The sequence below is a fragment of the Clupea harengus genome, chromosome 5, assembly GCF_900700415.2.
Source record: "Clupea harengus chromosome 5, Ch_v2.0.2, whole genome shotgun sequence".
NCBI lineage: Eukaryota > Metazoa > Chordata > Actinopteri > Clupeiformes > Clupeidae > Clupea > Clupea harengus.
In genome coordinates this window covers 28,303,981-28,321,519 of record NC_045156.1, presented here as the reverse complement: position 1 = coordinate 28,321,519, position 17,539 = coordinate 28,303,981, and the positions used below count along the sequence as shown (strand labels likewise).

Here is a 17,539-nt window from a genome sequence, read left to right as displayed (position 1 = left end):
AGAGAGAGATAGGGAGCGAGAGAGAGGGGGAGATGGAGAGGACAGCCCTGATGCAAGAGCCAGCAAGAGAAAGAAAGCATTAAGGCTAGCAGAGGACTCCGCTATCCTTATGTAAAGCATTTCTTAAGTATGGTGGCCTTATGTATAGCATTTAAGTATGGTGGCCTTATGTATAGCATTTAAGTATGGTGGCCTTATGTATAGCAATTCTTAAGTATGGTGGCCTTATGTAAAGCATTTATTAAGTATGGTGGCCTTATGTATAGCAATTCTTAAGTATGGTGGCCTTATGTATAGCATTTATTAAGTATGGTGGCCTTATGTAAAGCATCTCTTAAGTATGGTGGCCTTATTGAATCCTAGAGCAATGAAAATACTAATAAAGGACACTTCTTTTTCTTCTCCCATGTTCGATGAGTTTGCTGAATCCCCTCAGTGGACCACAGCTATGGGCAAAGTGGGCAGGAGACTGAAGCACTCACGGGCAACATCCGGGCGCCTGACTGATGCTTTCAAAAGGAACAAATATCCCGTGTCAGAAACGTCCTCATCAAAGAGGCATTTTTCCCCACGGGTCAAGACACCATCATTACCATACCAGCCAAACAACCCCGGTCCGCTTCAGAGCCGGTGCAAGGGGAGGAACAGGTTTAGCCAGAGGCTGTACAACCTCCTGCTGTGAAGCAAGGAGGCTGAGGTATTTGCGCTGGGATGTTCCAAGTGCAGAAGAAGAAGAAGAAGAAAATAATAACTGCCCCAGTGTTTTGGCCTGGTTTCTTCCACAGGGCTTTCAAATAGGCACCACCTCTCCCCACCACATCCACAGTTGGATTCAGGAGTGTGAGAGGCTTCATTTGATGCCCCTCTCCTCTCATTTACTGGGGAATGCGCCGATCTTGTTTTTACTTCCACAAAATGAGCGACAGGAATGCAATTAAGAGTTTGCATTCATTTCCTGTGACGGGAGGCAAGTCAGTCCAGGACATATTTCTCGGACAACTTCTTAGGAGCCATGCCTCGGCCATTTGGCTGCTCTCTCGCCTGCGGGAGGCCTGTGATTGGCTGGCCAGGGACTCTGGGCGGGCAGGCAGGCAGGCTGGCTGGCTGGCTGGCTGCGATGGGAGCAGACCCAGGGTGGCAGGCAGGCAGGCAGGCAGGGCCTCACCTACAGGAAGCTGAGCCAGGTGAAAACACGGCGCCTGTGTTTGGCTTAGACCTCAGCCATCTCTGCTATGTGCTGACAGCGCTCCAAACACGTCCCACTGGGGTCTAGAGGATAGGCTGGGCAGAGGGGCACCCCGCAGCAACAGACCCTCACCAGACACACACACACACACACACACACACACACACACACCTAGACTTACACACATATACTCAACACACACACACACACACACACACACCTAGACTTAAACACATATACTCAACACACACACACACACACACACACCTAGACTTAAACACATATACTCAACACACACCTAGACTTAAACACATATACTCAACACACACACACACCTAGACTTAAACACATATACTCAACACACACACACCTAGACTTAAACACATATACTCAACACACACAAACACCTAGACTTAAACACATAAAGGAGTAGGCACGCATACATTCTCTCCAACAGTGCTACACATGTACACACATACGCACGCACACACGCACATACGCACACACACACGCACACACACAAACACACATGCACGCACGCAGGCGCGCGCGCGCACACACACACACACACACACACACGCATACACTTTTCCAAAGCAGGACTGCTTGTGCCCATGAAGCAACTTGATCACCATGAGAACACATCCAGACAGACTTGCATCCCAACAATGACTTCATTCTTCCGAACAGCCCAATAACCCATGCCGACTGCAGCACAGTGAAAGCCTGTGAGGTCAAAACCCTACAGACTCAGTTTAATTCTTAGTCATACCAAGTTGTAGGTCTAGAAATCTATGACTTGATGGCATCAAGATAACTAAAGAAACGATCACCGTCATCTTTGATCCTGAAATGTCCTTATTCACGCTAACTGCTATTGAATAATTTTGTCAACACCTAAACATGATGTGCATAAACAAATAAACCATTATCTGCTTTTTCTACAGCGAAGATGACCTTGACATTTAGACATAGAGAATAAACGGTCTTCACATTTCCCTACAGAATCCACTGACCTTCTTGAAGAGCCTGATGACGTCCTCGGAGATCTGGGACAGGCGCACGATGACGTTGTTGATGTAGATGTCATTGAGGGTGGCATGGTCCCGGCTCTCCCGACGCGTCTGATTCAGGACCAGGTACCAGCAGTTCACAGAGGACAGCAGGTGTTGGTCTTTCCTGAAACACAATAGAAACATCAGGAGGGTTAGAAACCTTTGGGTGACTAGTCAGCTTTCAGCACCCAATAGCAAAAACAAAGAACTAGCATAAGGTAAAAAAAAAAAAAACAGAGGTAATTGTCTCTCAGTATCTAGCATCTGTTGAGTGGATCAAATGTAAACAGAAATGCAGGCATTATGACTCAATTAAAAAAGCAAACAATAACACTAAAAAGTAACGCATTAGGAAAAAGAACAGTCACAGAGAGCGTTGTTTAAACTTGACTGACTCCAAAGGGCCAGCATTTCTGTGGAGTCCCCACGAGTTGTGTTTACAGCTCAGGGATGTTTCACAGAGGGGTATACACAGGCAGCCACATTACATTCACATTTGCCACTGCTTTTTGTGAGACTGGGTTTGTTTTCAGCCCTTTGAAGTGCCTACTCCACAAAAAAAAGGAAGCTGGCACGTTTCCAGCCCGCTGTGCCCCACTCCGAGAGAGGAGGGAGAGCCCGTGCCCAAACAAGGTCTCACTGCCATGCTGCTGTTGGTGGGCAACATACGGCAGGCAGCCCCCCTCCCCCGCCGGGCGATGGTCTGACACCACTCCATTGATTGCTTAATTCCTTGATGCCGGTTGCCATAATGACCCCTGAAGGGGAGCGTCTCGGCTTGGGGCTAATCAGCTTTCAAGGCTTTCACCGGTCGCCCACCTCTCTCCATCTGAATCCCATCTCCGCACACATCAATCAATCAATCAATGAGCCCGAGCGACAGCCAGAGACGGGGGAGACGCCTGGGTGTCGAGCTGCGAGAGACGGCGAGGAGGTTTCAGATGGAGACGAAGGCCAGTGAACACGACAACGCTTCGGAGTAGGAGGCACGAAGGGAGGACATCAAAGCGCTTTAGCATAACCACCGCCCCCCCCCCCCCCCCATCCCTCCCCTCACCACCACCCCCCCCTCCCCCCTCGCCATCCCTCCCCCTGCTCCTACGGTGGGGCTTCCGAACGGCTAATCACCTTTAATGAAGCTCATATCAGCCGGCTCCAGCACAGAGCTCCTTATAAGGGCCGCTCTAATCCTGGCTAAACCTCAAAGCAGACACAGAAACACACAAACAAAGACACATGCATGATGCACGGCTGAAATCATTGCCAGCCCAGACCAGCCCAGACCAGACTAGACTAGACCAGGACAGGCCATGCCTAATCCAGCCCTGCAGGGTGGAGTGGTGGAGTGGTGAGGGATAGCGCTGAAGCTCACGGCAGCCACTTGGCTCCCAGCACTGGGCTGCATGCAGTGAGGAGCGCTAGCAGGCACAGAGGCCCTCAGGAGTCACGGAGATAGGAGTCACTGCTGTCAAGATGAGCTCAGCTGACCTACGGTGCCATTTCACTTCCATTTAAAAAAAGAAATAGAGAGGGATAGTCTAGAGACAGATAGAGAGCGAGAGAGAAAGAGAGAGAGGAAAAAAGGAAGAAAGATGGAGAAAGAGATGAGGGGTGAAGGGGGAAAAAAGACCAGATGATTTTGGGGAGATGAGTCACACCCTCCATTCTGAATGGCGAGAAATGAATGAGTCTCCAATGAGATACAAACAGCGTTGGGGAGAAATGAATGAGTCTCCAATGAGATACAAACAGCGTTGGGGAGGAGGATTCAAGGAAGGTTCTTCTGCTCAGATGAATCTGTGCTCTCCAAACGATCAGAGGAGGAAGGACTCGATTGACTGTAAGGCAAATGTCTCCTTTCAGAGTATGCAGCTATCTGGAAATAGGTCACACTCACTACACTACAGGACCCCCAGCCACCATTCCCAGAAACAGATTAGGCCAATGAAAGAAAGAGACAGAGCGACAGAGCGAGAGAGAGAGAGAGGAAGGAAGGAAGGGAGGCTTGGTTGAGAAATAAAAGATTGAGAACAACCCTCTCATGTCCTGTATTACTCTCTTGCTCATTTTCACAACTTTTTCACCCTGAAAGGGCATTGCAGATCAAAGGAGGGGATTATATTTTTCTCAACTGAATTGGGAATCTGAAAATACGCCCTTTGCTTTAATTGAATTGTGTGGTTCGCCTTTCTTCTATTCTCTCTATAGCAAGATTACTTTATTCTCATGAAAAGTTGGAAGAAACCAAACATGAGGAAACTGTTCAGAATCCATTGTAAAACCCTTAAAACCAACGCTCTCTGCTCTCTGGCAGCAGATTCTCTTCATTGCAGCGCATTGAACCCGTCGACCCAGTGCTAAAGACTTCCACACATCACCAGCGTAGGAGACCCCTGACAGGCGCCTGATATTCTCATTCAAAGAGCCATGATAAAAACAAAAAGGGAAAAGAAAAAAGAAAATGTCCATCAATCCCTTTCAGAACACTGTGATGCCAACGTAGCAGCCTTAAGCATGACAGGCTTACATACACTCTCGCTTGAGGTCTTTGCCTCACTGCCACCCTGACAACGCGACTGGGTCAGCCTTCCCTTCAAAAGCCTCCCGTCTACACAAGTGCTGACCACACAGTCACTCTTAGCGGTGTAATCCCATGGAAAATAAACACTCCTCCTGCTTATTCAAATAAAGTCAGCTGTTCTGCGTGACGGAGGCCTGAGGCCTGAGGGCCCGTCTCCCACTGCGCTCACTCTCGCCGCTCCTGGGAGCTCTGCTCTGGACACGTGTCATGCAGAGGAGCCCTCCTCAATGAGTGTCTGCGTGTGGTGGAGGAAGCTTGTGCCTGGACTTTCACGGTGTTTATTGAGTTTTTTTTCCGAACTCCTCTCTAAGATCAGCAAACTCAGCACAGACAATAGCCTCTATGGCAGAAAAACATAACACAGGACGGCCTAAGCTTCCAATGATGAGAGCTGTGGAGGGTGTCCTCCATGAGACAAATGTATTCAAATCCTCAGAGTCCAATCATTTCAATGGAATTTAAAAAAAAAAAAAAAAAAAAAGGATAAAAAAAGGAAAAAAGAACATTGGCTCTGTATTTTCAGCCACTGTCCTCATTAGCGGCAGTGCAAAGGGTTGACTATTAGGCCAGAGTTTCCTTTGAAGAATATATGAGTGGAGGCTTCTAACAGGCCCACGTCTTCTTGAAAGACATCTCTGGATTCACAGTCTGGGCACTCCCCACTACCATTGCTATTGCAACCTTCACAGGAGCTACTGATCAAGGACCAGAGAAGATGGGAGGCAACAATGTGACTGTACAAATGAGAGAGAGAGAGAAATAAAGAAAGAGAGACTTGTGAGACATGAGACACTTGTAGGTTTGCACTTCTCTGTCTCGCAGCTCTCCACGGCTGGAGCCTCCACTCCTGCAGTCTGCTGAAGGCGAGGAAGAGTCCCAGGAGAGGAAGGTCAGTTTTCACAGGAGTCGGGGACAACCACCCTCACACAGTTGGCCATCATTAGGATGGAGCCAGAGGAGGCAGCGCCCTGAGGTCCCTGGTGGGGTGGAGGGGGGGGGGGGGGGGGGGGGGGGGGGGGGGGGGGGGGTGGACGGGGGGGGTATCACTCTGCTCGTGTCTCATCTGTCAGAAATCCAGTCCTTCTAATCTAGCCTCTCCAGCGCTCTGTGTTCTACTGCTCTACTTTAAAAGGCTTCTCCGACAAGAAACAGCTGTGGGGGTTTGAACGTATGAGAGCGTGAGGGAATAGGACTGTGTGTGTGTGTGTGTGTGTGTGTGTTGTGTGTGTGCGGTTTTGTGGATTCAAAGACACTTAATCCTTTTCCCTACGAGGCTGAATGAATCCATATTGAGTCATTTTCAGAGCTACATGCACCGAGTCGCACCCAAAATGCAACTGGGTGAACGAAGGTTCGTGCCTTGGCAACAAAATGTTACGAACGGGAGCAACTGTGACTATGACTGGTGCCACTTGCCGAAAATCAAAAAAACAAATACACAACAAAAACATGCAATCACATGAAGGTTTCAGACGGCTTCTTAAATGAAAAGTCTACATTTGCCAAGATGCTGTCTTATTTATAAAAAAAAAAATAAAAAAAAGGCTTTTAATCCACACAGTGGTGGTTGGCACAGGCTTATCTGAGGGGGACTGAATCAAACGGAATATCAAAGACGCAGGCAGCAAGAGGGTGGAGAAGCAGGCACATGCCGCCAGCTTTAGCAGTCCAAATGCATTTCCTCGCTTTCGAGCGGCAGGCTCGCTCGATGCGCTTGCACTGCAGCACTCTATATGCACACACCCTCTTTTTTTATTTATTTGGGAGGTCGACCGCTGCCAACATTTGATAGTAACCAGCTGCAGAGCTGCTGGGCCAGACCAAGAGTGTGGAGGAGAGGAGAGGAGAGGGAGGCTTGGCACAGCCTGAAACACACACACACACACACACACACACAAACAAGCTCACACCAAATCACACCCTAGGCTGGGTGGTTTGGTGGCAGCGAAGTGGTGATAGTGGTGGTACTGACATCAGTCCGTTGGATTATGAATCAAGAGTGTGTGTGTGTGTGTGTCCATTTACTCTACCAATGTTAGAATACAAGACAAATTCTGCTAGTCTATGCAAAATGTCCTGGGTTCCTTCCTTCCTCTCTCGCACGCACGCACGCACGCACGCACGCACGCACGCACGCACGCACGCACGCACGCACGCACACGCCTAGGAGTGGATAAGCAAAGAGACTGGTAGTGACAGGGAGGGTTGTGTCCTATAGAGTCTTTGCAGGGACTGGGTTGAGACTGGCAGCGAAGCTCCAGCACTGAAGCTCCAGCACCAGAGCAGGCAGACCCGGGGGATGTGAAGCACTGAAGCCCCAGCACCAGAGCAGGCAGACCCGGGGGATGTGAAGCACTGAAGCTCCAGCACCAGAGCAGGCAGACCCGGGGGGGTGTGAAGCAGAGGAACTTGGCAGCCACTGAATGAGCCCTTCCGATGGGAGGATCCTCTTCTCTTTAATGGGGAGAGAGGAGAGAGAAGAAGCAAGTCTGCAAGTGCGTTGCCCTCGCTTCAGTTTCTTTCAGCACTCACTGCCAGGAACATCTCTTTGATTGGTGGGGAAAAAAATAGCAGCATAGAATGCCACATAGCACCAATCGCAAGCATAGCTCACGCTTTTTTTAATTTTTTTTTTATAAAGCATAGCTCACACTTTTGCCTTGTACTGTGTGCAAGACTATGCCCAACGGAATGCACAGTGATCAGGACTGTGTGTGTCGTGCCTTTCATTACGAAATTGCTTTAACTCACGCATAACTTATGGAGTTCTGCAGCAAATTACGAGGAAATTCATGCCTGGACTTATGAATAATAATGTAAAAGAACTGACATTTGACGTTCACATCCGTGATATCTGCATTCCCAATCCCTCGAAAAGACCTTGATGCTGTGAACACTTCAAAATGTCTGTCTGCTGTGTTGCATCCTTAGAAATAACTAAATTATTGCAGAGTATTCGCATTACTGCAACTGCCTTACTTACACAAGGAAAACATTTGACATGAACGCAACAATCTGGACATGTTTAGAGCAGCTCGGGTAAGGTAGAGATGCGTGTGCGTGTGCGTGTGCGTGTGCGCGTGCGCGTGCGCGTGCGCGTGCGCGTGCGCGTGGACATATTCCATCACCAAGCTTGTGAAGCATTCCCTGCTGGCCAGATTGTATTTTGCAAAGACAATGGACAGATGAAATGTCTGGCAAATGACTGACGATAAGAAGACCAAAGGAATAGAAACACGGAGCCCAAACAGTGTGTGTGTGTGTGTGTGTCAGTGTGTGTGTGTGTCTGTGTGTGTGTGTGTGTGTGTGTGTGTGTGTGTGTGTGTGTGTGTCTGTGTCTGTGTGTGTGTGTGTGTGTGTGTGTGTGTGTGTGTGTGTGTGTGTGTGTGTGTGTGTGTGTGTGTGTGCGCTCCTGCTGTACAGACAAGCTGGAAGAGTCTGCCTGACTGAGATAGTGAGGAAGCTTAAATGACCCGCTGCCCCCTAGAAAACACACACTCATCCTCACACAAACACACACACACTCATCCTCACACACACAAACACACACACTCATATCTCACTTGAGCAGGTGGCAATTCTTAGGGATTTACACACAATCCCCTCAAACACTTGGGGTTCTACTTTCAAATGGGTCCATAATGAAGGAGGACTGGACTACTGCATGGGTTTACTGCCATATTAATGCACAACAATGGGATTCTTTTTCAACTATAATTTAAGGTTTGAATCTGAAAAAAAACAACTCCTCCTCAAACTGTACACAGAGAACAACACTACAAAAGGGCAGTTTGGACCGAAGGTGGTACTGCCCAATGTGAGTTGTAGTAGTTCTGTCAATCAAATCTATGACTCAAAACGGTGTCTCTCCATATGGTCCAAACCTACGTGTGAAGTGTGTTGACTTCAAAGTATGTCCCACCTAAAAATGTAAGAATGAAAGATTAAAAAATATCCAATGGACATGGTTGTGTGTTGAGGAAGTGGCTAAAGACCGTATTTAGAGGTTTCAAGTCTTTCACTGGATGCCCTGTCACACATAATTGGTCAGGAGTTTATACTGTCTCGTTCGGTTGTGTTGATGGTGTTTAAAGGACATCCACTGGAGGCCCCTCATGGCGACCTGCTCATAATCAAAGTGTCACACCTCGTTGGGATCAGAATGCCGATAGCCATTGTGGCAGATCGTTAACTGGGACTTCAGAGCGCACAAAATGTTCTGCGCTCTCAATATGCGGCTCAGGTCAGCACTTCCAGATGACAGTCGCACGGCTCAGTGCTGATATTTATACGAGGCTTTTGTGAGCCCGAGAAAGACACTGTCCAGACACAGGCGCCAGTTTCTCAGGGGTCAAGAGGGACAGGGTGCGGGCGTGTCTACAGATAAGTGAGTGTTCTTCACGTTAGAGGATGAAGAGGCGACACATCCCAAACACACATTTCAGCGAGGAATGAAGGAGAGATCCAGAAAGAGGGAGAGAGAATGTCAAAATGGACAAAGACTGAGTATAAAAGGTGATGTTAAAAAGCAAATAAGGAGAAGAAATATGAATGTTAATAAAGAGGAAAGAGAGAAACAAGAGTAAAAACACAGACAGAGACAACAAGAGATGGATGCAGAAAGAGAATAGGAGAGATAGAGAGAGAGAGAGAGAGAGAGAGAGAGAGAGAGAGAGAGAGAGAGAGAGAGAGAGAGCGCTACACAAAGGCCGTGCAACAGCAGCAGCTCCAGCTTGTTGATATGGCCACAGCCCGGACCGGGCCCCGAGGGGCTCCTGCAGCCCAGCAGAGCGTCTCCACTCCAGCAGCTGGCCTTAATTACCCCAGCCAATCCCACTGCTAGTGCTAGTGCTGCCACACAGCCTCTCAGCAGCCTCAGCCACAGCCTCTCAGCAGCCTCAGCCTCTCAGCAGCCTCAGCCTCTCAGCAGCCGCAGCCACAGCCTCTCAGCAGCCTCAGCCACAGCCTCTCAGCAGCCTCAGCCACAGCCTCTCAGCAGCCTCAGCCACAGCCTCAGCCTCTCAGCAGCCTCAGCCTCTCAGCAGCCTCAGCCACAGCCTCTCAGCAGCCTCAGCCACAGCCTCTCAGCAGCCTCAGCCACAGCCTCTCAGCAGCCTCAGCCTCTCAGCAGCCTCAGCCTCTCAGCAGCCTCAGCCTCAGCCACAGCCTCTCAGCAGCCTCAGCCTCTCAGCAGCCTCAGCCACAGCCTCTCAGCAGCCTCAGCCACAGCCTCTCAGCAGCCTCAGCCTCTCAGCAGCCTCAGCCTCAGCCGCCTCCTCAGCCTCAGCCTCAGCCGCCTCCTCAGCCTCAGCCTCAGCCACAGCCTCTCAGCAGCCGCAGCCACAGCCTCTCAGCAGCCTCAGCCACAGCCTCTCAGCAGCCTTAGCCTCCTCTCCCTCGCTGACTGACTGCCTGCCTCTGGTCTCGTCTCTTTGTCCCGTCTCCGAGGAGATGCTGTAGTCCCTCCGGGCCAGCACACTAACCTCCGTGATCAGCCACATGGCCGTTTCATTAAAACTCAACTATACCAGGTAAGCCACTGTGTTCAGGAAAGTGGCCGGTCTGTTCAATTAGGATGCAGACATATTTTGAGTGCGTTTACGATTGTTAGTGTATAATGTAGCCATTAGCAGGCAAGGCTACATTAGCATAATCTTTTCATCAGGAGGCACAGGGCTGCAGTGCTGTGTTAAGCGATGGTGCCACTGCTGCTGCTGTTGCTAGGAACGCAGTTAGCTGGCAGGCTGCCGCGACTTGAGTGCTGCCCATTGATCCAGCGTGGCGTTAGCCCTGGCTCATTTATCTCACACAGGCCCTATGCTGGTGCTCCTGTTCCCGATAGCCACCTGCCTCAGTCCCGCTGGACCTCCACCGGTCTCTTCCACTGGTCTGCGGCCAAAATCTGGTGTTAGCAAAGCGGGCATCACAGAGGTTTATTGAGTAGTCGTTTGTTGTTTTGTTCTGCAGTGCACAATGCACAAACTGAAAACGTGAGGGTTGATTAAATCACTTACATGTGCTGCAAATGAAGACTGACTGCTTCCAACAGCTGTGTTGGGTGGGAATACATTAGCTTATTTTTGCTGCAACGACAATACGCAGAGAGAGGTCTAGAGCAAACGCTCGAGCTCCATCCTCTATATGACAACGAACTGATACACAGGGCCACATACATATGTGCACATTCACAGAGAACCAGAGAGACACTGAACAGAATGGCACTGCCCCACACAAATAATTACTCACAAGAAAGTCTGTAAACATGCACAGACCACTTCCACTCCCACGCAAAAACTGTTTGGCTGTTATGCACACTTATATGAGCGAGATTGCGAACACATCCACACACCAGGGTTTTCAGAAACCAGACAAATTCAGGACTTACCGGCGCATGTTTCAATAACAATCTATGTTACAAATGCAAGTGTAACGTAGACTATAATGTTCACCTAGGTTGACAAAAAAAATCTATTTTCTCCCCACGCAGTCTAATGTAAGAAGCGGTCGAATTGTATGACTATCTTATTGGGTATTTTATTGAATTATGTAAAAGTTCCTTTATTGATTTATTTGTTTTAAAACATGAATGTCCTTTTTAAAGATACCTTTTCTATGAGCACCCTGAACAGACATTTTGACTGGCAATTTTGAAAATCATTTTTAAAATAGGTTTTACCAGACAAAAATCTGCAATTAGTGGCTAACGGAAACCCTAACACTTACATGGAAACAAACTCACACATAAACTCACACACACCCACAGGCACATCTCCACCACCCACACACACACACACACACACACACACTCGCCTGCAAACTCAGAGACACACACACACACACACAGAGGCACATCTCCACCACCCACACACACACACACACACACACACATCTCCACCACCCACACACACACACACTCGCCTGCAAACTCAGAGACACACACACACACACACACACACACACACCTCCACCACCCACACACACACTCGCCTGCAAACTCAGCTCAACTCACCACCAACACCTTAACACTTGATTTGCCTGCTGACAAACTCCTTTAAACTAAGGTAGTTGGTCTAAGTTGAACTGAGTTTTTCGACTGTAATGATAACCTGTATATAACTTAGCGATCTCAGATGAGATATCCTTCACATGCTGTATCACTGATAGAATTCTTTTTCCATAATCATCATTAGTAGCATACTGGATTATTAGCGTTAACGTTAGCCTTCATGAGTGGCAGCTCCCTCTTTTACTTCCTACAGTGATGTCATAATAATTGTGTCTAGTGGATTATTAGACACACCGCCTTGTACCATTGTGTTATGGTGACAGTGGTACAGAAGTCGTTTAGTAATCAGAAGGTTGCTAGTTCGATTCCCTGTCGAAGCGTCCTTGAGCAAGACACTGAACCCCTAATTGCTCCTGATGTGCAGTGTGCCATCAGTGTAAATGTAAAATGTGTATACATTGTAAGTCGCACATATGTAAGTCGCTTTGGATAAAAGCGTCTGCTAAATGACTAAATGTAAATGTAACCGTATGTCCCTTCAGCAACTGTATGCTTTAATAGACCTCTCCCTTGTGTGCTACTTTGGATAAAGGCACATCCCCCACATGAGCACCACATGCTAAACAGAGGAGTGTGCACATGTGAACGAGCGGGAAACTCACTTGAACTGCTGGTGCTCACGGGAGCTGCGGATCTTGGAGGAGAAGCGCTCGGCGAGCTTCTCCAGGCTGCGCGAGTACTCCAGCTGGATCTCGGCCTTGCGGCGGAAGAACTCCTGCAGGTCCTGCAGCAGCTGGATGCGCGCCTCCGACTGCTGCTCCAGACACTTGAACTGCTCCACCAGTTGGTTCCGGATCTCTGCGCAACGCACACACACACAATAAGAGAGAGGGCGCGGCGGGAGGTCAATATAGGTGCCACAGTGCTTGTAGACATGGCAAAACAACAGGCTAAATCAACTTAGCATACATATTATGAACACAGGTTGAGAATTTAAAGTCTTTTTTTTCGAGGAGAGGCATAGAATTCCACTTAGACAAAATACAACACCACCCATTCACATCACCGTCATGGGCATGCAACTCTGATTGATGTGAGAAAGGTTTGAATGTTCTAGTGTCTTAGTGCATGACAACCCAACCCAACAAGACCAAACACACACAGGGCCTAGTTCAACATCCTCTCACACGCTCACAGGGCTGCAGTGAGGTGTTGGCCGCATATGAGTGTACAACACGCTCAGTCTAGCAAAGCCAACAGAACACCACAGCTTTTAAGAGGAGGCAGAGGCAGACTGCAGCTCTGTCTGCTCCGTCTGTGAAACAGCCATATTGATACTCGGGCTCAGATGAAGAACGATACCTAGCCCATCCACAGTCCCCAGAGATAAGAGCTAAAAGCAGAGGACATCTGTTCCTGCCCGTGCTCCTCTGAAGCCGAGCACACATCCAGAGGAGCCTGAACCTCTCCCACAGCAAGAACGGATTAGAACCCATAAAACCCAAGAGAAAGACATCACAAAAATAAAATGTCCCATTATAAAGGCAATTACTTTATATTCGCTTAATAGCCAAATGAGATATGCTGTGGGTCTATTATCATGTTTTCCATGCTTGTCATCTTATCAAAGCAGGGAAATCTCATTAACACTTGTGGATTCTCTGCGCCTCCAAACCGGGGTGTAATTGTTTGCACCGCCTCGCAGAGCTTCCTGCCAATTTCAACCTGCACACCTAAGAAGTGAGAAATGTGAAGTGTCCCAGGGGACTCAACCCGACTCATTCAGCTCGGTGTCACACCCCCCAGTCTTCAACTTGCTTTGTGATGCATTTGTATTCAGCTAGCTTACTAGCATCCCCTTTTTGCTTTCACATGTACTGTCAGCATACAGTGTGTGTGTGTGTGTGTGTGTGTGTGTGTGTGTGTGTGTGTTAATGAGCCCAGTGGGAGGATGGATGTGGCCTCACTCCCACAGCTGAGTGGAGATCAGTCACAGCTTCACCTGCTGCTGCTGTTGGCAATAGCATAACACTGAAATACACAACCCTTTATTTCACACATGAAATTAAAAAAAAAGAATAGGGAAGAGGGAAAGAATAAGCAGATTTGTGCATGGACCAAACCCCCTTAATTAGGCCAGACCCCTGAATTAGTTTACCCACATTTTAAATCACTGAAAACAATAATAATCGGAACAGTGCCTTAAACTATACTTCTGGGATTAATCATTAAGGAATAATTAGGGGTCATTAACAGTTTAAGGAAAAATTAGGAGAAAATGTAGGGGCTTTAGTATGGAACAAGACTATGGAATTAAACACATTAAAGCGTTTTGCATGATTTCAGGGGCAAATTAAGATGAACATCAGGATATTTCAACAACTTGGAAGAACTTGGTGTTTTATAAATGCTGCTGGTGTTGGTGTTGGTGTTGGTGTTGGTGTTGGTGTTGGTGTTGGTGTTGGTGTTGGTGTTGGTGTTGGTAGTGCTTGGGTCTCCCCCGCCCCCACTGAGGCTGCTAATGCTGCTGTTTATCCTGCACAGCCCACAGAGATAAACCGGAGAAAGGAGCACCTTAATATTACGGACATGCTACATTGATTGAATCCAAATGTACGCTCGCTTAGGTGGGAACTAGAGTCTTCCTGCTTTGAGTGCTTTGGCCACAGACAACACCCATCCACACCCACACACGGCCTCCGCTCTGGCCTATTTTACAGAGCAGTACCTCCATGGCCTAGTTTCAGCTTAATGTGCCCTGGTGTGACCGGATTTTAAAAAGAAATATGTCACAACCTAATCTGCAGTACCCCTGTCTGACAATAGAATGGGAGGGATAGCAAGCAGAAGTCACGCTGTTAGTGCAGGCTATAAGACGCCACTGTGACTTTCACACAAGGTATCAAAAGGCCCTTTAATACCACATGAAAGCTACCGACAGGAAAGAGCATTCCTTTAGTTTCTGCTCAAGTACTCTTAGTACTGTGGTTGAGGTTAGCTGGAGCGTGAGCGGAGGTGAAACCCCAAAGACAAGATGACAACAGACGTGAAGTGGCGTGCTGAGCAGGTCTGAAAGTGTGATTCTTCTCCTCTGAGACGTGCCTCTCTCTCCTCCCATCCCCAGCTACTTATCAGGACTACCAGAGACTCAACAGCTGGGCTCATTACGGCAGGGGGCATCTATCTGTTTAGCAGATTACATGCTAACGGTATGCAAAACGTGAACAAGCTCAGCTAGTCTAAGCACCTTGAACCCATTTGAAGATGCCAAGAGTTTCAGATTCAGTGTTTTCTTCTTCATATCAACAAAACAATCCAAAAAAAATGTAAAACACAACCCAAATCACCAAGAGGAAGAGGGGAGAGCCTCTTCTGGTCTCCCGAAAAACTCAATCAAACAGACAGCCTATTAACAGTGCAACAAAGCCAAGACAGAGGAGGATCCACATTGTGTGCTTACATACTCTTTAGTGCTTATTTTGGTCACCAACCACGGCCCGTGGATAAATACAGACACTCAGAGAGGATGGAGGGATATCTGGGTTGTAGGAACCAAAAACCCGTGATGTTATGCAGGAAGGCACTTTTTCCATTCTCTGATGTTGCCCTGACTGCCCATCGCCCTGAGCAGTGCACTACAATCTCTGGTTAACCACCTATCCCAGCCCTTCACTACAGAAGCAGGGGCCTGTCTCCGTCTCCGTCTCCGTCTCCGTCTCCGTCTCCGTCTCCGTCTCCGTCTCCGTCTCCGTCTCTGTCCTTCTGTTTGGCAGGCAGGCTAGTGTGGCTTGAGCCCATGTGGGCCAGTGCAAAGATACCTCACATATTTAGGGGGGGAAAAGCAAACCATCCGCACGCCCTGGTGATACCCTACTCCAGAGCATTCCACACTCCCCCCCCAAACAGCGCCAAGCAGGCCGGCCGTGGCTGGTTTTCATTCCTCCTCTACTATTTCTCCCCTTACCTTTCCTCTCGTCTCGTCTCCCCTGTCCCCTCTCCTTCCCAGCATGCTCTGGGTGAGAGGAACGCCCCAGGAAAAAAATCTGACACTGTTTCGCATGAATGGCAGGCTGAACTGATTTTTTTTTGGTTTTGTCAGAGTAAGTCTCATAAAAAAAGGAAAGATCCCTGAACGAGAGGCGGCAGCAGCAGCAGCAGCAGCTTTGACAGGCGGGTTTGAGGGGGGGAAAATAGGTCACCCGCGCCAGAAGTGTGCCTCTGTCTCGCAGAGAGCATGAGTGTGAGCAACCTCAGAATTATTCACATGCAGGCCCACTCTGAATTCCATTCAAGGCTTCCCTTCAGAGCTTCATTTGAAGTCAAGGCCCACAGCAACTCCTTTCACAGATTATGACAAGATTGCAGAGTGTTCTGCCGTGCAGTTCGCTGACAATGCTAAGCCACTCTCAGTACCACATAAGACTGTTTGAGTAACAAGAATGCAATTTCAAAGAAATACTGAGTGCTGACATTTTTTTTCCAAATGGCATCTTTTATGGACTTTTTGACAAGCCTTTAAATAATGAACACAAGACACAAAGTAAATCCATTTGACAGACACCCAACTCGGCACAAATGACTGTTGTTACTGGTTGCAGCGCATCCTCCTGTACTTGCCACATTCATGTGCAGGGGTCCAGTGGCTGAGAGGGGCTCCCAACCAACACAAAGGGATGGGAACGGGAGGGTGTGCCATAATAGCATTGCCCAAAATAAACAAGAGCTGCACTAATTAGATGCAAGCCATGAGCCTAAATTGTAAATGGAAGGGTATGATTTACCCCCCCACCCCCCACCCCTCTTCAACATTGCTTGAGGATGCAATGCAGCAATTACGTCCATGTATCCAGCACGCCCTCAACTACTTGGTCCGCCGTTTGCCCTCCTCTCTCCCCCCCCCTTCGTGGGCAGGCCCCCTGCTCACGCGACAGCAGCCTCTGCAGACAGGCAGAGCGAAGCCTGGCTCCAGGACATAAAGCGCAGTGCTGGGGGTAGGGTGTGTGTGTGTGTGTGTGTGTGTGTGTGTGTGTGTGTGTGTGTGTGTGTGTGTGTGTGTGTGTGTGTGTGTGTGAGAGAGGCTGGGCCACCAGGATAAAAGAGTCTCCCTGTGGGATCCAGTCAGTCTGCAGTGGCCCTCCGCTAATGTCCAACAGCATCACAGACACGTGTCACATGTCAAAAGGCACTTGGGAAAAGATAAATAGGAAGGAGGAAGGAGTGAGGGGGGCTGAGGAGGGTAAAAATGAGGAGCAAAGAGAAGAAGAAGGAAATGGGGGGGTAGTTGGGAGTAGAGAAACATAATGTGATGACTAAATGGAATAACCTCTCAATCTAGTGGGAATCACATAGTAGACCATCATGTGATCATACCCCCATCTTTACTACTTCAACTCAACACATTCTAGCAAGATCACTAAACACAGCTCATCTGAACCGCCCTGATCTCACGGGAAACATGCTTTTAGCTCCTGAGCTGAAGGCAAACAAACAAACACACCGCAGCTCGTGGATGATGATGATCATTTTAGTCCACAGCTTTATCTCTGCAACGTTGCAGTATTGGCATCCAAAATCCATCCAAAATACCTGTTTGTAATCCATTAAGTGTCGCATAAGGGAAAGGGAAAGATCTCTGAGTGAAGTAGATGGATGGGGGGAGCGGTGTTTCTGCTCTCGCAGTGAAAAGGTTCCTGGCCCCGGCCTCGCCATGC

The 17,539-nt window shown here is 48.5% G+C and overlaps 1 protein-coding gene across 4 annotated transcripts in view; it reads right to left on the bottom strand.

The window, feature by feature from the left end:
- Nucleotides 1-17,539, bottom strand: part of srgap3 (SLIT-ROBO Rho GTPase activating protein 3) — a 76,868-nt gene that overhangs the window by 39,678 nt on the left and 19,651 nt on the right. For all 4 annotated transcript variants that reach the window (XM_031568421.2, XM_031568422.2, XM_031568423.2 and 1 more), the window contains exons 2-3: nucleotides 12,491-12,686; nucleotides 2,203-2,365 (exon numbers count right to left, since the gene is read on the bottom strand). In XM_031568421.2, the coding sequence (XP_031424281.1) occupies nucleotides 2,203-2,365; nucleotides 12,491-12,686 (359 nt within the window). The remainder of the gene's footprint in view (nucleotides 1-2,202; nucleotides 2,366-12,490; nucleotides 12,687-17,539) is intronic.